Here is a 24,163-nt window from a genome sequence, read left to right as displayed (position 1 = left end):
CTCAAAATCTGGAACAGACACTAATCCAGACTGGGTGACCACTTTGCAGAACACATCCAATACTGTCCAAATTTTTCAAAAAATATATAATATCACCATTGCAAATAAATGTCAAGCATCTTTTCTCTTTTATAGCTGTTTAGATTTCACTTTTGACATCAATAAGAATCTCAAAATTCAGAATGCTGGAATAGTAAGTAATATTTTCACTATACAAAAATATATTAGTAATGGCATTATTGCCAAGTAGTTTGTATGATTCTATAACAGGTGGACAGAATTGAGCATATGCAAACTCTTATGGCAGAAATATATAGGAACACTTAAGTTACAGGCTATCTTCAATCACAAAGCATCATCAATCCTCTGAAAAATGTAGCAATGTTATTGCACTGTGTTCAGATCTACTTTTGTTTCTCCTCAATATTAATCAATACCATTAATTATGCTTGTTAGTCCAGTGCTCACAATGAGGTTGCACTGAAGTCTTTGCTTTTTCCAAGATTGTTTACTTCAGAAGATGGATCTCAAGGGAGGACAAGTAGTGTGGGGGTAAAAAAAAGGTCACACAACTAACTTCAGTCACAAAGAAATGTCAAAAATAATTCTATCCATCTTCTACTAGTTCTATAAAGATGTACTAATGCCACAGTTTGTTACACAATAAATCCAATTATAACAGCAATTGTTACAATTATACAAGATGTGTAGTATGAGATTTACATGACTCTTTTTGGGACTGTATTTAGAAATTTAGGCTCAAATAAAAGGGGGTCTGTGACCTGTTCTGACATCTGACTGACAGTGAGCCTGGATGGCTTGATTGTGAGATCAAAGGAAGGATTAGATTGTTTTACTTGGGAGAAAGTGCCAAATGATTTGGTCTTGGTGACAACCTGTGTGTCAAAGCTGAGTCTATAGGTTCCCAAAGTCCCAAAAGGATGTTGAGAATGTTAGCTTGTTAGCAGTTTATTTTAACTATCATTTTAGTCTGAAAATAAAAGGGGGTTGGGTTCTCATTAATGGATAATGAGCATTTCTGCCTTGATACAAGACCCGTGTGATTTACATCATCATGAGAAAGGATGCAGAGGAAGCCATTATAGAGAGTACATTACAGGCTTAGCAAGAACATCACTTTTTAGTTTACCTGGATCAGGTGCAAAAGAGTAATCAGAGGCCAAAAATGATTCAATGGCTCGCTGTGCAGGAGTACAGGTAGATGCTTGCGTATACATTGTAAAGACCAAACTCAAAAGGGATTAAAACAAAGTTGAAAGAGTTACCTAGCTAGGGCGAGATGTTAATTCTTCAAGTTAAAAAAAAACTCTCTCTGTAAAAGACTAAGATTGTAAATTACCAGGCTGAGAAAAGAACAGGAATAAGTTCTGGGAGTCAAGAACCATTTTGGAATAAATCTTGGAAAGCTGAATGCCTGTTGTGAAGCATACCTGCAAAGGGTGTTCTTTCAGCTGAGCAGAAAGCAGTAGGGATATTCCATATTGCAGGCTGAAGTACAAGTTGTTTACAAAAGTAGCATTTACTCAGCGTGTTTTAAGTCTCTTACAATGAACACCTTAAAATATGAAATCTTGAAGTGTCATCCTTTCAGTTACTAATTGAAAATTTGAATTTCTTTTTAAAACTATTTTGATCAATTGGATCGTGACAGGATAGCAAGACTGGAAAGTTTCAAACATATTAGAAACTACTGTTTAGTTAATCAAAATTCAGGATACTGAATTTTCATAATTGAATAGAGAGTACATTTTGTTCTTATAATTTGTTGAAAACAGATAACAAGAAAAATAGAATATTTTATTTGCAATTTAGACAACATTTGTCAATAGAAGCATCTAATTTCTCTCAAAGATTATTTTCTTTAAGCTCTGGTCAATTGAAACTTTATTTTTAACAGTTGACAACAGTTTTTACATAAAGTTACTTCGATACACAAAAACAAACTCACAACCAAAATGTAACAATCTAAATTCAAGAACACTTTTTGATTTGAACATGATTTGGATGTGAGCATAAGAGGTTTAGTTAGTAAGTTTGCTGATGACAGCAAAATTGGAGGTGTAGTGGACAGCAAAAAAGGTTACCTCAGATTACAACAGGATCTTGACCAGATGGGCCACTGGGCTGAGAAGTGGCAGATGGAGTTTAATTTAGATAAATGCGAGGTGCTGCATTTTGGGAAAACAAATCTTAGCAGAACTTATGCACTTAATGATAAGATCCTAGGGAGTGTTGCTGAACAAAGAGACCTTGGAGTACAGATGCATAGCTCCTTGAAAGTAGAGTTGCAGGTAGATAGGATAGTGAAGGAGACTTTTGGTATGTTTTCCTTTATTGGTCACAGTATTGAGTACAGGAGTTGGGAGGTCATGTTGCGACTGTACAGGACATTGGTTTGGCCACTGAGGCTGAACAGGCTGGAGCTGTTTTCCCTGGAGTGTCGGAGACTGAGGGGTGACCTAATAGAGGTTTACAAAATTATGAGGGACATGGATAGGGTAAATACAGAGTATTTTCCCTGAGGTCGGGGAGTCCAGAACTAGAGGGCATAGGTTTAGGGTGAGAGGGGAAAGATATAAAGTTGCCCTAAGGGGCAATGTTTTCATTGCAGAGGGTGGTAAGTGTATGGAATGAGCTGCCAGAGGAAGTGGTGGAGGCTGGTACAATTGCAACATTTAAGAGGCATTTGGATGGGTATATGAATAGGAAGGGTTTGGAGGGATATGGGCTGGGTGCTGGCAGGTGGGACTAGATTAGGTTGGGATATCTGGTTGGCATGGATGGGTTGGACCAAAGGGTCTGTTTTCATGCTGTACATCTCTATGACTCCATATTAAAAGATGCACTATATAGTAAACCTGCTGGGGACAAGGGTAGTGAAAGGAGATAAAAGAGCTGACATTGCATTATATGGAAGGTGACAGAACTGGAGGAAAATTATCTGTTGAACACGAAGTATGAAAAAATGGAAGTCCAAGACAAAAGGAAGCACTATCAGTGTTCTGGGAGCTGAGAGAAGGAGTGAGAGCAGAAATATGTGAAATGGAATGGAACAGATGAGAGCCCTTTCAGGCATAGTGTAAAATGGGGTCCTCAATTGAGGGAGAAAGGAATACATAACAAAAGAACTGGTATGCAAAGTTGCATCATCAGAATAGATGTAAGTGGGAGGATGGAATGGAGCCCTTGCAGAAATGATATAAGAAAGTATGGCTAGCGTAGCTACTGAGGTCAGCAGACTTAATAGCGAATGTGTTTTCATTGCCAATTGCCAAAAACTGAGAGACAGAAATTGAAAAGAAGAGCTGGACCATGTAAAGGTAGAAATTGAAACCAAAGTTTATGAAATTTCCAGCTCAGGGTGAGAACAGGAAGTGGCATGCATACTCCATGTATCCCACAACAGGGTAGACATAGAATGGACTCATGGGTTAGAATGGTAGCATCTTTTATTTGGAAGAAATTATTGAAATTAAAGGAGATCTTGCTTTGCTGAATCACAAATCCTTGCATTGGTTTCTGTTGTAGCACCTCTTCCCAACCCCTGGGGTTGTCCTTGAATGATGTAAAGTGCAAATCCACCAAAAGGATAACTGAATGTAAAAAGATTAAATTAAGAGAAGAGGTTTGATCAAGCTGAGATGCAGTTGGATACATGCAGAGGAGCTTTTTTCTCTAATGTACAATCTTAAAATCAGTACTTTGTCACTTACAAGAGAAATATGAAAATATTGCAGAGAGTGGAAAATAAATATGGACTCTATTTACCCAAGAAGTTGGATCAATTGACATATCTAATACGAAGGTTGACAGATTTTTAAAAAGTGTGTCAAATAATATCAAACAAAAACAGTTCGAGTTGACGTACAGATCACCCGTGAGCATAATAGGCTTAAGGAGCTGAATAGTCTATATCTGTCCCCATGTACAATAGCTAAACAGGCAGCCATATCTTCTCAGTCAAAAAGTCTCATCTTTAATAATACACTTGCTGTTGCCTTAGCTATTTATCTAGAATGTGCCTTGAAACCATGAAATGGGTGGAGAGAAGCATTCTTCTGCCAAGTCAAGCTGACACAAGCAGGGATCAAGCCTTCTGTCTTTTTGATCGATATGACTGAATTATAGATAGAAGATTTTTTTTTAGCCGAACTAACTATGATGAACTACTGGACTATTTTGCCAGGTAACATTAAATTTGGATGTGACTTTTTCAAGCCCAACTAATTGTAAGACTTTTTTTTTGATGGCACTGTTGTTCCTAAATTAAAAAATAGTGGATTCAGCATGTTCTTCAGATACCTAAGCACATTTTCTGAGGACTGTTGCACTTCTTCACATGATGAGTTAAACTGAGAATTGTCTGCTCATTCTGGTGGATGTAAAAGATCTTGTAGTATTGTTAGAAAAAGCGCAGGTGACTGCTTCCAGTGTCTTGAAAAATGCTTAGCCTTCAACCCATCTCCATTAAAAACCACAGGTAATGTTGCTATTCATGTCATTTTTTGGGTGGGGGGGGGAGGGGAGCGACCTGCTTTGTACCATTATTTCCAAAATTACAAAGGTAACCTCAGTTTAAAAAGTGCTTTGTTGTGTGGAGTTTGATGTCTATAGGGTGTTTTAAAAATGTCTAATGCAATTTTCTTATACAGGTCGTTCTGCTATAATGCGTGTTTTGTCAGCATGAATTGGCTATAATACAATTGATGAATTGTGGACATTGTTTGCATAACGCCAACTTTCTGCTGAACAACGACAGTGTGTTTTCCATGGCGTGATTTCTATAGTGGTTCCCCATACCGTGATTTTCTGTTACACAAGGTTGCAGGCGAACACGACTGCCACGTTATAGCAGAACGACCTGTACAGCAAACTTTGTATAACCGCCATGTTATGAACTGGTGTTCACAGCCCAGTCCATCTTACAAACTTGCCTCCATCCATCAACTCCATCTGTATTCCCTACTGTCTAAAGAAAAAGCAACCAACATAATTAAAGGCATCTTCCCACTCTGGTTATATTTTCTTTCACGCAATTCCATCAGGCAGAAGATATAAAAGTTTGAATACATGCGCAAACAGATTCAAAACCAGATTCAAGAACAACTTCTTTCCTGATTTTATCAGACTTTTTGAATGGACCTCTCAAATGTTAATATTGATTTCTCTCCCTCTCTCTCTCTCCCTCTCTCTTTCTCTCTACCTTCTCTGCGGTGGTAACACTGTATCCTGCACTCTGTTCTGCTACCCTGATGCACTTTGGTGCAATCTGCCTCTATAGCGCAGGACAACACTTCTCACTGTATGTCGGCCCATGTGACAACAATAAATCAAATTCATCTGATAAACAGGAAAAAAATTATATCCCTCGTACTGTGAAGTTTACTATATTATTCTGTCCAGTTATTATAGCTTTTTAAAATTTATTTACTTCAGTATAACAATACTTGTTCAATGCAATGGCCACACAAAATATCAACAGTTGATTCAATTTCAAATCAATTTCTCCACAAGTACTGTAATCTACTGCAATGTCCAAGTAGTCATTTGAGGGTGCGAGCGAGAAGGCTTACTACTGAAGGAAAAGTTACGTTATTATCTAATTGTTTTATGCTGAAAATAAAGTATAACAGTGGTGGGTATACCCCCTGTAATTTGTTTCTATACTTAGTGTATCTTTTTGCATTGATTATGTGGACCTTTTGATTATCTGGAATATTTGATCAACTGGTACACTCCTAGTTCCACTGGTGCTGGTTAATAAAAAGGATGCTCTTTATTAAATTTTATTTTCTATGATACATTTTGAGCCTTTAATGGCACACTTAATGGTATAACATTGCTATATTTACTTGCCTAGTTTAGCTTGTCTTATCCCTCAATGTGGATTAATTAGGTAACTGTAAGTTAAGCTTTCTGTTTCAAGCTACACTAGAATTACTGTTTGGTCAGATTTTTTAAAAAATGTGCCATATAATAGGTAGAATTCAATTAAATGCTAAGTGTTAAATTGTATTTGACACCGTACTTATTGCGTGAAATGTTATTGTTTGGAATTATGAAATTCTCTTGGTTTTTTTTCAGTATGATATTGGTTTCATTTTTCACTGCACGAATTACTCAGTAAATGTTCACTCACTTTCTTCTAAGGCTGTACAAGAGTTTGGAGCAATGTGCAAAGAGAAGCACCTTGAGAATATTAAAGGAGTTCTTCCTTACTGGTCAAGGATTTACTGCAAAATTTCTTTGGTAAGCTTCAATATGCTAATGCTTAAACTGAATAAATGCAAGCAAATAAATCAGCTAAATAAATAGAATTGAGACTTTGGCCCAATATTTACAAGGAAGCATCGAGGGTATGGCAAAGTGAAGAAAACTAGCAAAGACAATAATGCAGACTTTCTTCTGTACTTCAATGGCGGCTTCATGTTATAACCTGAATTCACTTCCATTTCAAGCCTGGCAGTAGCCCAGTCAGCTGTTGAATGGGAAAACCAGCAGCAAGTGACTGCAGCCATTGACCCTTTGGGACGGTTCAGTTCTGGACAGTTACAAGGGAGGGGAGAGAGAAAATTTGGGGGGGTGGGGGGGAGATTAAGGCCATGCATGGTCGGGAGGTCACATGAGATTGGGGCTTGGAAGGGGTTATTCAGCAGAGAGAGAGACTGGCGAAAGCTTTTTCACATAAAATATTCAGGCCTTCGTGAGCTTGAAGCATTCATTTTCTCTTTGCTTCACAGGGAACCCAGGTGGCAACAATTAAATTGACTTGCATTGAACTATTAGAACCTGGCAGAAATATGTTAATGAAGTGACTTATCTCTCCATTGTGAATTGTTGTAAAAATATTGAAGGATATTTGCACAGCCAGATTGAGGATGCATTCCCTATTTTAAAACCTTAACCTCCAATGTAGCCTGTCATTAAATTGGACAGCTGTTTGGGGAGTGAGGGAAACATGGAGTACCATTAATATTATAGTCCTAGAGTCTGCAAATCAATAACATAATAATTTATAACAAAAGCAACACCAATAATTCCTTAATATTATCATTGTTCATATCCACTATCAAAAGGATTGTTATAATCCCAAATTAAGAACAGTAACTACATTGTTCCTTTATACAAATATGTTGCTCATATGTTACATTTCTCAACATTCCTGTTCAGATTCCACTTCCTCTACGAGTCCTCTTGCAGCCACCTCCTTTTCCCCTTCCATACTGAACCTAGTGGAGAGAACTCCCAGACTCCACACAAAAAAAAGTCTTTCCCACTCCAGCTAAATGCAGCTCTCCATCCTGGCCTTTGTGTGTATTTTGCTCATTGATCCCAACATTATGTTAATTTAACAAGGTGTTGGGCAGTTTTGGTACTCCCCTAATTTATGGAATGTGAAGTTCAGTAACTCGAGTGACCAATAATGGTAGAGGAAAGTAAGGACTGCAGATGCTGAAGATCTAAGTTGAAGAATGTGGTGCTGGAAAAGCACAGCCGGTCAGGCAGCATCCAAGGAGCAGGAGAATTGATGTTTCGAGCATAAACCCATCATCAGGAAGGGCAATGATCAATAATGTTGAATTATAGAGAATGTTAAATAGAACATTAGAACATTGAACTTAGACCCTTTCATTAATAATTTGCAAACCAGTGGAAATAAATCTTTCAAGAGTTGGTTTCTCAAAACGCTTCTCATCTGATAGTGGAGACTACTCCAATCAACACTATATGTTTTTTATAATTATAGTAGTCCCAGAAGCTACAAAATCCACACTGGTTTGCACGGAATTCTTTATCTTAGTGCTTTCAAGTTTTCTTGGACATCTGTTAAAACATATTGTTCATGTAAAACTGTTCTCTCTCTTTTGGTTTCTCCCTTCCTCCTCACTCCTCCCTTGCAACTCCTTTTCACCTCTTGCAGTACTTTATCCCTAACCTCTCACTATTGTACTTTGCAGCCTCCTTTAGCATTAAACCTTCAACCCTTCTCTGATCCTGGGAAAAGGCCCCCAATTTCCATGTCTTTCTTCATGACTGTGACCTTGCATCTTGGTAGATTTGAAAATCTTCACTGTATCTTTTCCATGGCTGTAATATTTTCTATATGATAAGGTGTCAATTCATTATATTCCAACATTTCTTAATTTTATATTCAATGTTCTTTGCACAATACCCAAGATCCATTTGTCGGCACTTACAATTTAAAAGATTTATGTGACTATTTCTTGAGATCTTTCTGTCATATTATAAGAATCATAACTGTCACAGTTAAGGCCCTTTTGAAATTGACAATGTTTTGTGAAGGTAATTTTGCTTAACATACTGACATTTACTGTGCATTCCAAAACCAAGATTTGCTAAATTCTAGTGGAAACTTCGCTTGGATTATACTGTCTGCTGCCTTGCTGATTGATTCAAACAAGTAATACATCTGCCCTCTTAGTGGGTTTGGTTTAAAATGTGAAAAGTGCAAAATGAGAGGAGTAAAAAGACAGCGGCAGATAATCCCACAGAAACATCGAGTATAATTTTATCAAATTTGGTGACTTCAATTTTTTGAACACTTAAATATGCCCCAATATTTTTCTGCCTTCCCATTTTCTTCTGAAGATATAGATTTGTTAGCTGTTACTGTTCCATTGGTGTCTGCTAGCTTTTAACACTACTTAAGTGGAAATTCTTTGCTATGTGAACCTAACTGTTGGATGTGTTCAACTTTGAGTATCATGGTTCAGCCTAATCCTAACATTGACATTGCACTTTTACAACAGCTATGACGAGGTAGTTACCAAAAGTGACAATCTTGGATGATTTCTCCCCCCTTAATTCTGGTTTGCTGAGACCAATTAAAATGCCCATTGAGCACCCCTTATAAACTACAAGTTGTATGTGGGATGCTTCTCTTTCATGTGGATTAGTTGCTTACTTATAAACTTGCTGACCTATTGAGAGATGTGCACAGGAAGGAAATTGTTTAATTATAGCACCATTTTTATTAATATTTTTATCTCTTATGTTTTTATTTAGTTCATATAGTGAAGTTTATAATGTCCAAATCTAGTAAATGCATACTGCAAGTAAAGACTAAGACACAGATGAAGACATTCGCCCTTTATTGCTTACTGCCAACCTTTGTTCATTATTCATCAATAACACCAGAGAAATCCTAATGCTTCGTAATGACAAATTATTTTCATTGCTAATTCCCTGCTCCCATCCCTACTCCAGGACCATGATCGTCGGGTTCGAGAAGCAGTACAGCAAGCATTTGAAATACTCGTCCTTCAAGTGAAGCGAAACTTAGCACCTTATTTGAAGAGTATTATGGGACACTGGCTTATTGCACAATGTGATACCTACAATCCAGCAGCCTCAGCAGCAAAAGTAGCATTTCAAGTTGCATTTCCATTAAACAAACAGCCAGAGGCTGTGGCCTTTTGTAAAGAAGAAATTATGAATGTAAGTTTTTTTTTTTAAAACAAAATCTTTCTCACTGGCTTTTGAAGAAATATGAAAAGTTCTGTTACTTTTCACATTTGTTTAAATTTGCCGTGTAATTTAGCCAGAATTGTTAGCTTGAATTTTTAAAATTCTTTTTCTGAGTGACTAGAAAACTTCCTACCACAGGTCAGTGATTTGTCTGTTTTGTTGTGCAGATATTTCTCCTATAACACAATGGTTGCCTTCTTGAGCAACCCTGCATTATAGAAAAATGGCACTTTAAAAATAGCACTTAAAGTGTTGGTGCTGTAATTGCGTTATAGCCAATCCATGTTTTAAGAGTTATCGCTTTAGAAAGTGTCCCAAATTTGTCAGTCAAGTTACTGTGAATTCGCATTAACGAAGTGCGCATTATAACAATGCTCTGTATCAAGTTATCAGTTATCATTCCTTACCAGCTGTTTATGCACATTGCTCATTTTCACTCGGTTCAAATGAATATTGTTTGAACAAAGCCATTAGTGTAGCATAACTGACCTAACTATTGAATAAGGGTGTAGCTTTTATCCTTTTAATCCATCCCAAAGTGAGATTGACAATTTTCTAATGATAAGCAGGGCAGTGCGCATAGGAGGGATTGTCCAGTGATATAGCATACTAGCTTTAATTTCTGGTACGTGTGTTTCAATCCAACACATACTGATGGGATGAAGGCCTTCTTTCTCTTTTAGCTGGCAAGGTCTTGTACAAAATAGGTTTGTGTATTGACAACTTAAGGTCCTGTGGGTATGATTCACAAATTGGTCCTAAGTTATGAACCTTTGGGAGACCAGAAAAGGAAAATTAAAAACAAAACTAACTTCGTCGTAGCAGACTATTCCAAAGTGGTTCGGTTAATGGCATATTCTAATGACAGCAAGAATTTTTACCATCATCGAAGAGTACTGTTGCAGTTCTGAAAGCAAAACATCTGACGTATTACAAAACTTAGGAAATATTCTTATTCCCCCTCAAATACTTTTAGATCTTTTGATTAATATTGATGTATTAAAAGTTAAATATTTTGTATTTAAAATGAATTTAATTTTGCTTTATATGAGTCTATTTACTCTTTATGCAGTTTCAAATTTAGTTAAATTTTGAGCAGCAAACCAAAAGCTGTGAAAACATTTGAATCCAATGCCATCTGTATACTTTACGGCAAACCACCAGTTGACAAAGAGCTAAATATCCCAATGATCAGACAGTTGTTGGAATAATGTAGACTCATGTGAAAATTACCTATGGACTATTCGTCTTGTATCATATGGTACAGAATTAGGCCATTCGACCCATCGGGTCTACACCACTAAATGATCGTGGCAGATATATTTCTCAACCCCATTCTCCTGGCTTCTCCCTGAAGCCCTTGATCCCCCTAATAATCAAGATCTTATCTATCTTTGTCTTAAATGCACTCAATCATTGGCTTCCACAACCTTCTGTGGCAATGACTTCCACAGATTCACACTGTCTGGTGGAAGAAATTCCTCACCTCAGTTCTAAAGGGTCATCCCTTCACTCTGAGGCTGTGCCCTCAGGTCCTAGTCTGTCCTGCTAGTGGAAACATCTCCACATCCATTCTATCCAAGCCTCTTGGTACTCTGTAAGTTTCATTAAGATCCCACCCTATCATGGGGTTTCTGATGTAGCTAACTCCATGGAAATTCTTGAATTTGCCGATGAGCAATTCCTCTGTATCTGGAATCCTCCAAAAACGACTATTAATGTCAGAGAATTCAAAGGGTTCCAAATCTATTTAAAAGTAACACTGGAATTGGAATCCGAACCTACTCCAACTTCTTGGTAACTAGTAAGCTAGTTAACCCCTGACAAACCATCGATGTCCCACCAGACATGACCATGCTAGAGATAGTTAAAAATCACACAACACCAGTTTATAGTCCAACAGGTTTAATTGGAAGCACACTAGCTTTCGGAGTGACGCTCCTTCATCAGGTGATAGTGGAGGGCTCGATGATAACACAGAATTTATAGCAAAAATTTACAGTGTGATTATAACTGAAATTATACATTGAAAAATTGATTGTTAAGCCTTTCATCTGTTAGAATACAGTGATAGTTTCACTTCTTTCATGTGTAAATCATAAAACCTTTTTTAAAAGTTGCATTCTCAGGTTAGCTGTTAACAATGGTGATAGCTAGACAATATGTTGAAGGTGTTGGCCCCTGTGTTCTCTGTCTATGCCATGATGTTTAGTTTGATTCTAATCTAAAAAGTGTGAGTGTTTTACATAAATTCATGCAGTTTTTGAGCTCAGAGTTCTACATGAATGTATGCAGTTTTTGAGCAAAGTACAATGTAACTCTGCAAGTACAAATTCACCCCACAAAATATGTGTGCATGTAGATCTTTGTCTGTGTGTGTGTGTGTGTGTGTGTGTGTCTGTCTCTGTCTGGGGTGGGGGGTTGTGAGTGTGAGAAAGTGTGTGTAGAGAGTGCAGTGTGTCTTAAGTCTGTGAGGTGCTGCATGTGGGAGTGTGTGTCTATAAGGGTGTGTGTGGATGTCTGTGTGCGCGTCTGTGTGTACCTGTGTCCGTGTGTATGTGAGAGAGTGTGTGTAGGAATCTCTGTGTGTGTGGAGTGCAATGGTGATCACCTGTAATATGACATGAACCCAAGGTCCCAGTTGAGGCCCTCCCTATGGGTACCGAACTTAGCTATCAGCCTCTGCTCGGCCACTTTTCTCTGCTGCCTGTCCTGAAGTCCACCTTGGAGGATGGTCACTCGAAGGTCCGAGGCTGAATGTTCTGGATCACTGAAGTGTTCCCCAACTGGGAGGGAACCCTCCTGTCTGTTGATTGTTGTGCAGTGCCCATTCAGCCGTTGTCGTAGCCTTTGCTCGGTTTCCCAAATGTACCATGTCTCCGGGCATCCTTGCCTGCAACGTATAAGATAGACAACGTTGGCTGAGTCACATGAGGACCTGCCATGTACAAGGTGGGAGGTGTTCCCACGCGTAATAGTGGGATCTATGTCCACAATCTGACACGTCTTGCAGCGTCCACCGTGACAGGGTTGTATGGAGTTGTCCTGAGAGCAGGGCCGTTTGCTACGAATAATGATCTGTTTGAGGTTTGGCAGTTGTTTAAAGGCAAGTAGTGGAGGTGTGGGGAAGGTCTTGGTGAGGTACTTATTCTCATTGATAACGTGTTGCAGGTCACGAAGAACATGGTGTACCTTTTCAGCTCCTGGGAAGTACTGAACAACGAAGGGTACCCTGTCAGTTGCAGCACGGGTCTGTCTCCTGAGGAGGTCATTATGGTTCCTTGCTGTGGCATGTCGGAACTGGCGGTCGATGAGTTGAGCATCGTACCCCGTTCTTGTGAGGGCATCCATGAGTACTTCCAGGTGTCCGTCATGTTCCTCCTCCTCTGAGCAGATCCGGTGTATGCGTCGGGCTTGTCCATAGGGAATGGCTGTTTTAATATGTTTTCGGTGGAAGCTGGGGAAGTGTAGCATTGTGAGGTTGTCTGTGGGTTTGCAGTAGAGTGTGGTGCGGAGGTGTCCATCCTTGGTGGAGACGCATGTGTCCAAGAATAAGACAGACAGTTGAGAGTAGTCCATGGTGAGTTTGGTGGGATGAAACTTGTTGATGTCACTTCGGCCCAACAAGTCCACACCGACCCGCCGAAGCGCACCCACCCAGACCCATTCCCCTACATTCACCCCTTCACCTAACACTACTGGCAGTTTAGCATGGCCAATTCACCTAACCTGCACATTTTTGGACTGTGGGAGGAAACCGGAGCACCCGGAGGAAACCCACGCAGATACGGGGAGAATGTGCAAACTCCACACACAGTTCCCGAGGCGGGAATTGAACCCGGGTCTCTGGCGTTGTGAGGCAGCAGTGCTAATCACTGTGCCACCGTGCTGCCCTAATTAATATTTTTCCCCACCTCTTTGGAAAATGTCTGTTTTTTCATTATTTGGTGAATAACATAAGACTGAAAGAGAGCAAGTATGTAACTTGTTAATTATACAGTCATGGCCTATGCTGCTGAACCACCTAATGATGCTACTTTTAAATGTGAAGTAGAATTAGATTCTTCTTACGCATTTATATTATTATGTAATGATAGACACAAGTAAGCCTACCAATGTGAAAGTAATTACTTAACATGTATAGAAATTCTCATTAATTGTGCATTTTCACTTCAGTTCCACCTAGATAGTTCAATCAATGGTGTCACCAAGGCATGATATTTCAGAATAAAAATGGAAAGAAATGTGATTTTTTTTGAGTGCTGTATTGAAGTGTATGTACATTTTAGCAGTTACAAGAAAAACTATTTAAATTTATTTGGAATAATGGTACAAATGACATTATTTTGTTTCACAGATCATATGTGATTACATCTTGAAGGAAACTCCAGAGACCCTCAGTGATCCACAGTAGGTTATTTGACTTGGACACCGTTTACATTGAAGTATTTAGGAGTTTGACAATAATGATATTAAGGATGTATTCTGACGTTTGAACAGTCTCCCAAATGCATCAAATTCAATTATTGTGACTTAAAATACAACCTAATTCCAATGTTATTCATGCTGAAGCAACTGCTATATATATAAATAAATGCTAAATACATATATGCCAACATTGCAGAACTGTTGTTTGGGATGCATAAGAGAATCACATATGGACTATCAATCTTGTGTTTTAACCTAAAAGTTTAACTGTAATATCTCAATGTGAACCTGAATGTGCATTTTCAAAGGAATGGCACACTGCAATCGGAGTGTGTAGTCTGCACTGCATGTTTCTATAGTACTGATATTTAGAAAGCACCCATGAGAAATGGCTGAGCAGTTTCTGCCTTTAATGTCGCAGACGTATTCTTGACAGGACAAGATCACCACCTTAATGGTCTTGGAGCATGCTGATGGAATCAGCATACACTTAAGTGTTTAATGTCGACACTAGTTTGGTCAAGTTCATCAAATGGATGATGGCTGTAAACCGAAAGGCGTTTTGTGAGTTGAAATAGTGACTATGTTACAACATGTTAGAACATCCATCTCCCTGCCACCAGCAAGTGAGATGTGAGGATGATAGATGTTGTCACAGTCAGCGGTGAGATAGTCACTGACTGTTATTGTCTTGGGAGACTCACTGTTTGGGAGGGCATTGGAAGAGACAAGGTAGTATGTAAAGTTCAGCTGGCTTGGAAAAGAGCACTAAGAAAATAGAGGTCAGCAAATCCTGTCTCTGGTAAAGCCGCTGCTTTTGTCTGCAGCAAATTTGGCAGAGACTGCCAAGCCACAGTGAGCTTCCTGAGCCACCCAAAGCGTAAATCATTTCAAATAGAAATCTGCCAAAGAGAGTGCAATGGTCTGTCCGTGCAATAATCTTTTCAGCTGTGAGGTTATTGTTTAATTGGACGTTTTATATCTTTGACTGTTTTGGCGACTTCAATGTATATCATTAAAATTAACCTTCTGGCACCACTACTAATCAAATATTCCCATTCTCAAAGATGCAGGAATCCAGCAAAGTACAAGTAAAGCAATTTCAGGCATTTTTAGCCAGAAGTGCTTGTTGAATTATTCAATTCTGCCTCCTTCTGAGGCCTCAAGTGTCACAAATATTAATCTTCATTTCATTTAATTCATTCACATGATGTCAAGACGCAGTTGGAGGCACTGGATGTTATAGAGGCTGCATGCCCTTACAATATCCCCCCCATAGTGCTGAAGACTCATGTTCCAGAACTAGCCATGTGTCTAGCCAATCTGTTCCAATATAAATACAATGACAGTGGGGAAATAAAATGCTAAGGTATGACTGATCCACGAAAAGCAAGACAAGTCCAATCATTACCCCATCAGTGTCCTCTCAGTTATCAGTAAAGTGATGGAAAGTGTTGTGTAGAGTTTTGATCTTTATACTTAAGAATGGATACATTTGCTTTAGAAGCAGTTCAGGCAAGGATCTTTTGTTCGATTCCTGGGATGAGGAGTTACCTCATAAGGAAAGGTTGAGTACATTTGGGCCTATACCTTGTGGAATTTAGATGAATGAGAGGTGATATTTTTAAACATATAGGAACAAATTTTCCAACAACCAGACCATTGTAATGCCAGTGTAAGTAGGAGTTGTGCATGAGGACACTGCAGAATCCCATCACAATGTAATTGTGAGGAAATTGAATTTTCTGTTGGATGGATAGAGCCCCCCCGAAAACCCTGTGCAATTAGATAAAATAGCAAAAGTTAAATATGAAGTCTAATTCCTAAATAGCTACTCATCAGATCCCATATTTACCACACGCTTCCCCTCAACTGTGTCTCACCCAGAACCTGATGTCTTGTTTCAGATGGATGCAATGTGGTCCACCATGCTGTCAATGCAACAAATGTACTTTTGATGTTTTCATGCTGCAGTGTAAGACTCTGGATCCTGTCTATAGCTTTGTCGGCATTGGTCAAGGCAGTTTCCCAGTTTTTCTAGAATTGGATCTGAACTGAGATCTTTCTGTTTAACTTGCCTTGAATCATATGCTGACCTTCTTCAATTTTGGGACAGATCTCCTGTTCTTATCATTTTGCTTGCTGGAGGGAAAGCCTGTTTATTGAATTGTTCTGAGATGTTTATCTTGTGTTTCATAATGGTGGACAAATGGTGGAATCACCTACTCATTCACAATGTCAATTTTCTGCACCATGGTTTTCCACTTGGTTTACAACTTCACCCTCCCTCCGATTAACAACTTTTAAAATTTTCTGACCCGTTTAGTCATCCTCTCAGGCCTTTCTCAAGATGCTCTCATTGTTAAATCAAGGCTCTTGCCCAACATTCCATGATTTCATGCTTGTGTAGGGTCAAACCCCTCTTTTGTTGGCATGGTCATATGACAAGTTTGACAAGTTCTGTTCTTCCAGAGTAGGTATGGCCATTGGTTTATCAATGTAATTGTTTTGTGGGATTTACTATTTCTGGACAGGAATAGTTGAGGTCTTTGACCTAACTGGAATTTTCTGTAAACTGAATTTGACTCACTGCAATTTCATTCTAAATGTATTATTCATGATTACTTCAGAAAATATGCCACTTGATATTTACAAATGCTGAGGTTTATTACACTGGTTTCAAGGTTCAAAATATATAGAGGCAGTAGACAAATTTGCCCTTCAAAGCCCTGTAGATGCTCTCAAAACATCAATAATGGGATGCCATTGAGAAAAAGAGTCACCTCTCTATGCATGGGAGAGACAAAATAATGACAGCATGCATGTGCGATCGAGCTCCTTATGCATGCAGTGATTTCATAATGCTAGCAGCCACTATGACCTCCATCTTGAACTGGGACAGAGGAGAATGACATGGCTTTGAAGATTATAACAGCATTTGTGATTAAACACCCACATTGCAGTCCTTTTAGGGAAATATCTCAAAGCTTTCTGCCTCATCATTACCAAGCTTTTAATCTGGACACTGTCAGTTCACATTCTTTAAATACTTACCTTGTTTATTTATATATTTATACAGAATTCACTAACAGTGACTGATTTATAGTGTGAATGTTGCTTGTATATGGGGGCAGTACTGAAGATCATCTGGTTCTTGGGTCCAGGCATATGACATCAAGCAGTGAAAACAAATATGTCAAGATGCTTCTAGCTTTGGTGCTAGTTCAGTTTATTACAGGAAACAGTGGCAGAGTAGTTACCTTAATCAACTGAAAAGCCACAGACCTGAATTAGTGATCGGAAGACACAAGTTAGCGTCCCGTGATAGAACTTAAACTCAGTTAATTAATTAAACTGGACCATTATTTAAAGAGAGAATCAATTGGGTGAGCAACCTTTGGGGAAAGAAATCATCCTTGCCTGGTCTGTTCTAAATGATATTCCAAACCAATATCAATGCAGTTGAGTTTTAATTGCCCTCTGAAATATCCTAGTAAGACACTCAGTTGTATTAAAGAAGGCAGCTTGCCTCTAGCTTGTCAGAATCCCTTGGATTGTGCAACAGGATATGGCATTATAATATTGACACGTGGTTAGAAAGCTATTTTGATCTGATTAATCCTTGGTTTGAGTTTGGATGAACTGCTGTACATAGTAGAATCAATTAACTACCAACTGACTATATACTTTGGTTTTATGTTCACAAAGGAGGACACAAATAACATTTCAGAAATACTGGGAAACACGGCACTTAGTAAAAGGGAGGAACTCAAGAAAATCAGTGTTAGTAGAGAAATGGTATTGGGGAAATTGATGAGATTGAAGGCAGATAAATCCCCAAAACCTGATAATCTACATTCCAGAGTACTTAAGGAAGTGGCTGTAGAAATAGTGGATGCATTGGTGGAGGTTTTCCATGATTCTATAGACTCTAGAGCAGTTGTACAGATTAGAGAGTAGCTAATGTAATCATGCTTGATAAATCCACTGGAATTCTTTGAGAATATAACTCATGGAGTTGATGAGAGGGAGGCAGTGTATATGACTGATGTTGACTTTCAGAAGGCTTATGACAAAGACCTGCATATGGGATTGGCATGTAAAATTAAAGTACTGCGAGTTGTTTGTTCAAATGGATAGACAACTGATTGGCTGACAGGAAACAAAGAGTAGGAATAAGTGAATCTTACTAGTGGGGTACTGCAGGGATCAGTGCTAGGACCCCAGCTATTCACAACATATGTATGAATGATTAAGATGAGGGAACTAAATTCGCTGGTGACACAAATCTGGCTGGAAAGGTGAGAAGTGAGGAGGGTGCAGAGATTCTTCATTGTCATTTAGACAACTGAGTGAGTGGGCAAATGCATTATTATGTGAATAAATGTGAGGTTATCCACTTTGGAAGTAAAAACAGGAAGGTAGATTATTATCAGAATGGCTATAAATTGAGATGGGGTAATATGAAATGGGACCTGGGTGTCTTCATATACCAGTCACTGAAGATATAAGCAAGCAGGTGCAACAGATGATCGTGAAGAAAAACTATGTCCTTCATAGTGAGAATATTTGAGTACAGGAGACAGGATGTCTTGCTGAAATTATACAGGGCCTTGGTGAGACCACATGATGAATATCATATGCAGTTTTGGTCTCCTTATCTGAGGATGAGTGTTCTTCTTAGAGGGAGTGCGGTAAAGGTACACCAGTCTGATTGCTAGAATGGCAGAACTGACATATGAGGAGAGGTTGAATCAGTTAGGTCAGTATTTGCTGAGGGAGAAAATGAGGGGGAAATCTCACAGTACCCATTAAAGTTTAAAAGGACTAGACAGGGTAGTTACAGAAAGGATATTACTGAAGATGGAGGAGTCCAGAACCAGGTGTCACAGTCAAAGGATACGGGGAAACACCATTTATGAGTCAGGTGAAGAGACATTTCTTCACCCATAGTGTGAGCCTGTGGAATTCGCTATCACAGAAAGCATTTGAGGTCAAAACATTGTTATGATTTCAAGAGTTGGATAGAGCACTTGGGGCTAAATGGATCAAAGGTTATGGTGGAAAAGTTGGATGATCATCCCTGATCATAACGAATGACAGAGCAGGCTCAAAGGGCTGAATAACCTACTCCTTATGTTTTCTATGTTGCTTTGTGACCTTTATATTCTTGTATTTGTACTATCTTCCCGACATAAAGAAATCCCCAAAATATTTCATCACAAATTCAAAAGTTAATTTTCCTCCATGATGGCATTACTTAATAATGGAGTTAGTTAGAATGGAAAAGAAGTGAGTCTCTGAAAATCATGAAGTAGTCATCTCAGAAATATCAAAAGAACCCTTGCAAGTAAAAAGTTATTTTTATTTGTAATGGATAGCCATAAAGGAGGGAATATCAAAAGTAAACATTAAATGATCACTCTTCTGAATATTGTAAGTATGCTAACAATATAATATGTTTTTGAAAAGTGTAGGTAATATTCTGATAATTTTACTGTTTTATGTATCCAGTGACTGTAATATTGCATGTGGTTAACATTCATTTATAACCGTAAATTGGTGTTCAAACCTAGAAGTCTTCCAGAGGAAGAAAGGGAAGAAAAATACATAAGGATTGTCACAAGCTCACTTCTGGCTCTGAAAAAGCTACTTGATCTTCTCCCTGAAAATGAGAACATTGTCCTGAAAAACAGACTATTGGCTATTCTATCACAGTCCAAGTTCTGGAAATACAGCAAGCACAAAACCCCACAGGTTTGGCTTAACCATTCTCTGGTATATTAAACAAAATCATTAATTATTGCAATAATTTAACAAATATAATTTTACCTATTACATGAGAAACTGAGTCCCTCAACCTTGTGAAACTTTTTTAATGTAAAGGTTTTCAAATTTTTATTAAATAGTGGTTTTCCTATTCATAAAATGGTTGTTTTAACAATTCAATTAAAAGTCAAAGGATGCTGGAAAGTTGTAGCACTGAATTGTTGAACTCTAATCTGTACCCCTTCGCTTTGAATTTGCTTTGATTTAGATAACATATGGTGCAGTGATTGAACATGTATCTTTTGACAACAATGATTCTTGGGCAGAGGAAAATAGCAGGACTAGTTCAGCCCACAAGTTTGCAACAAACAATGCCCAAAGTCCAAATTGCCAATTTTGTATGACAGCTTGGCAGGAGGAAGAAACATGTTAGTAAATGAGATTTGAGAAGAATTTGTCACTCTTGTTTATAAATATTGTTATCGAAAACTGTAACATCAGAACATTGTTTTGTAGAGACTTTATCTTGCCAAATTTAATCCTTCAATTTATTCCTAATTGTAAGCTTTACTTTTAGAACGGTCAGTTGAAAATAAGATTGGATTTTCAAAGGATGTAGGACAACTGGGGGAAATAAAACTCCCTGATACAGGAAAATTGATTGTTTATGAGAATTTGTGTCTTGTTTTATAACCTTCATTCACAATAATATAACCTGATGATGGCATGGTACATTTTATTGACCACTTGAACTTTGTAGATCAGAATTAACCTTTTGGTATCCAATAAGTACAAAGCATTTATATTAATATCTTTATGGAAATGGTGAGATTCTAATACACTTACAGTATTTTTTAAAAATTTGTTAGATCCGCTCAGCTTTCTTTGAATTGATTATTGCTTTGTGCCAATACTTGCCTGAGCTGATGAAGTTTGAAGCTGCACGAGTGTGTCCCGCTGTGCTACTGAATATAGATGACATGGATCCAGTCGTATGCCCTTCTGTGTGGGCGGCAGCACTTTATGTGCTCACCTGTATTGAGGTAACATGAAACTTAAAATCAACAATTCAGGCATGCAAAGTATTATTTTATTGTTTTTTAAAAATGCATTGCATTATATTATTGTAAAATAGCAAAAGAATGTTTGTGTTAATGTTTTGGTGAAGAAACTTTGGTGTTCTATTTTAAAACAAAGATTAATTATTTAAGCTGGGACTCTGGAATTCCCACTGAGTCGATGGGTTAAAGTAATTTGTAATAGGGTTCCATTTAGTTTGCAGTGAATGAATTGGTTTCATTATGGTCGCAGTACCCCTTGGTTAGGTGGAGAGGTTTGCCATGACTTTTTCTTCTAATCATTGTCTGATAATCCCTGCTAGAATGAGGTCTGTGTGTATGTCAGCTGAAATGGTATCATGTTCAGTTTTGGCACTTGTGTTTATCTCATAGGCTATGGGTACCCTCTCTAGCTCTCATTTGAACAATGGCCATTTGTGGAGGTATCAGAGGACGTTTATTAAATATCATCCTGACAAAAAGGGATGAGAAGAGGAGCTGTGAAAAATTACCCAAACAAAGTCTATTCAAATTTGCTTTCCTTCGTTTCTCTCTGAGATTGCCCAAAGTGAGGATGTTCCTCAGATCATCTTAGGTAACACTAAAATTTGTTGAAAATAAAGAATGTCCCAGTTTTTTGTCAACCTTGGGTGGACCCTTAGCTGGAAAAAAGAACATTGAGTGGTTTGTAACTGAAGACGACAAAGCTACAGTTTCAGAATCAAATGTTCAAGTTTTTTTTAAAAATGGTGATAGATCAGAAGCATATATGGTTTTGATTGAAATATTTTGATATTATGCATTTGTTAAAATGGCGCAAAAAATCTACATAGCCTATTTCCTATCAATCCTTCTTGCCTGCTGATTTTAGATTAAATGGAGCAAAGTACAGGCTCAAAGTCTTGTAATCTGTGTTCTGTGTCACAGTTTGTCACGTTGCACCTCTGAGGTCAGATATTTATTTTTCACTAATCATGATTTTATCAGCAATTTTCATAGCTACCATCACAATACAGATAGTTTTTATTATAACAATTTAGATTTTGAAATGTAAGTAAATTGAGATAGGAGATGTTTAGTAATATCATTACAACTGCTTTTTCCTGAGATTGAAAAATGCTATTACAATGTGCTATTTAAGATTAGTGCCATGAGGTGACAATGTCAATATTTCGGTATTCTGGTTCATGTGGTTGCAGAGATATTGCTTCCAGTGAATTCATGTTTGCCATCCAGTATTACAATATTTTAACAACGCTGCTTTATTTTATTTACGGTTTTGTTAGGATTGCTGGGTCCATGTAAACGCAAAGAAAGGAGTTTTGCCAAAGTTGTGGGCAGTTCTTAAAGAAGGTGGTCGTGGCCTGGCTACTTCTGTTTATCCAAGTCTTTTGCCATTCATCAGCAAGATACCCGAAGAAGTAATTGGATCAAAGATAGAGTTTTTCACCCTGTTCTTCAATACTGTTAGCAAGGGGTATGATTTGTTTAAAAATTTCAATCAACAGAGCATTGCATCATAATGTTGTTTAGCTATTTACAAAGCAGCCTGGCCTGGAGAAATTTAAATATTTTAAGTGGTGTTTTGCAAAGAAGTGTACGCAACTCAGAAAATAGATTTCTGGAAAAGGCAACAATGATTTTAAAGGATAATTGGCTGGATCATTGATATATAGCATGCTGCTATTTTGTTTCCAGTTCGAGGTTAAAGTTCAACATTGTCCTATCTCTGTTTATCCTAAGAGCCCAAAATGAAATAAGCTAGGGTAATTTCAGCACAAAAAGTGACAGGTTAGTTGTGGCTTGCATCGTCCTTTATGCTACGCAGCCTTTGATAATAATGCATGAGCCCTGCCATCAAAGGCAGTGAAGATTTTGCACTCTGCTTTTGGCAGATTAATTTGTTTGTATATATGAATTAGGAGCAGGAGTAGGTCATTCAGTCTAACTTAGATTCATTGTTCACTGATGAAGAGAATTAAAAAAAAAACAGCCTTCTCAAAAAACTCATCTCTTCACTCTCTTTTAAATGGGAGTTTAAAATTGGGTTCCCTACTCTCCCACGAGTACAAACAACCTTCAGAATTCAACTTGTGAAGTCCCCCAAGATCTGGTATGTTTGATTGAGGTAGTCTCTCATTCTTTTAAATTCCATTGGTCGCTGACCCAACCTGTTCACTTTTTCCTCATAAGATAACCCCTTCATCCTGGAAATTAGCCGAGTGAAGCTTCTTAGCGCTGCTTCACATGCAATTATATCCTTTCTTATGAGAGGAAATCAAAGTACTCAAATGTGGTCTCACTAATGTTCTAAACAATTGTAGCAAGGCCTCTTAACTCTTATGTTCCATTCTCCTTGCATTTCACAATAAATTTCCATTTATCCTCCAGTCTACTTGCTCAACCTGCATACTAACTTTTTGAGATTCTTGTTTGAATTTCACAAACCTTATCTTGTGTATTAAATATTTGGGAAACAACCTATGGAAGTCCTTATGGAAATCTAAATACTTTGCATCTACCAGTTTCCCTTCATCTAGCCAACAAGTTACATTGTCAAAAAAAATCTAAATCTGTCAATCCAGGTTTCCCTTTCAAAGCAATGTTGCCTTCTACTCATACTATGTTTTTCCAAGTGCCCTGTGAAGACTTAATCATAGCCTCCAGTACTTTTCCAATGACTGGTGGTATGTTAATTGGCCTCTAGTTCACTGTTTTCCCCTTCTCTCTTTTCCTGATTAGGAGTGTTCAATGAGGAGTGTAGGAGGGTTTGCCAGAAGCAAAATGAGGCAGATCTAAAAATCAGATGCTGATCTTTGAAGTTACAACAAAGAACTACTTACGTGCCAAACAGTGCAAGCAGTTGCAAGAGACAAGGCTAAACGATTGCACAACTAACAGTTCCGATCTAAGTTTTGCAATTCTTCCACGTTCAGTTGTGATTGGTGATGGACAATTAAACAGATAACCAACATGAAGAGGATTCACAAATATCCTCATCCTCAGCAATGGGGATGCCCAGCATATATAAGTCATAGAAATCATAGAACCCCTACAGTGTGGAAACAGGCCATTAGGCAAAACAAGCCCACACCAACCCACCCCGACCCTATTCCTCTACATTTACCCTTGACTAGTGCACCTGACCTACACATCCCTGAAACACTATGGGCAATATAGCATGACCAATTTACCTAACCTGCACATCTTTGGATTGTGGAAGGAAACAGGAGCACCTGGAGGAAACCCAGGCAGTCACCCAGGAAGAATGTGCAAACTCCTTGCAAACAGTCGCCTGAGGCTGGAATTGAACCGAGGTCCCTAGCGCTGTGAGACAGCAGTGCTAACCACTGAGCCATGCAAAAGACAATGCTGAAGCATTTTCATCCATCTTCAGC

The 24,163-nt window shown here is 38.2% G+C and overlaps 1 protein-coding gene across 1 annotated transcript in view; it reads left to right on the top strand.

Annotated features, from left to right (window-relative positions):
* The window catches only part of ltn1 (listerin E3 ubiquitin protein ligase 1), a 134,832-nt gene that overhangs the window by 8,183 nt on the left and 102,486 nt on the right, over nt 1–24,163 (top strand). Inside the window, exons 3-8 of the mRNA XM_072584941.1 lie at nt 6,172–6,270; nt 9,250–9,480; nt 13,868–13,920; nt 19,515–19,695; nt 20,577–20,750; nt 22,052–22,242. Of these exons, the coding sequence (XP_072441042.1) occupies nt 6,172–6,270; nt 9,250–9,480; nt 13,868–13,920; nt 19,515–19,695; nt 20,577–20,750; nt 22,052–22,242 (929 nt within the window). The remainder of the gene's footprint in view (nt 1–6,171; nt 6,271–9,249; nt 9,481–13,867; nt 13,921–19,514; nt 19,696–20,576; nt 20,751–22,051; nt 22,243–24,163) is intronic.

The sequence above is a fragment of the Chiloscyllium punctatum genome, chromosome 15, assembly GCF_047496795.1.
Source record: "Chiloscyllium punctatum isolate Juve2018m chromosome 15, sChiPun1.3, whole genome shotgun sequence".
Taxonomy (NCBI): Eukaryota; Metazoa; Chordata; class Chondrichthyes; order Orectolobiformes; family Hemiscylliidae; genus Chiloscyllium; species Chiloscyllium punctatum.
This window is presented reverse-complemented; position numbering and strand designations above follow the sequence as displayed.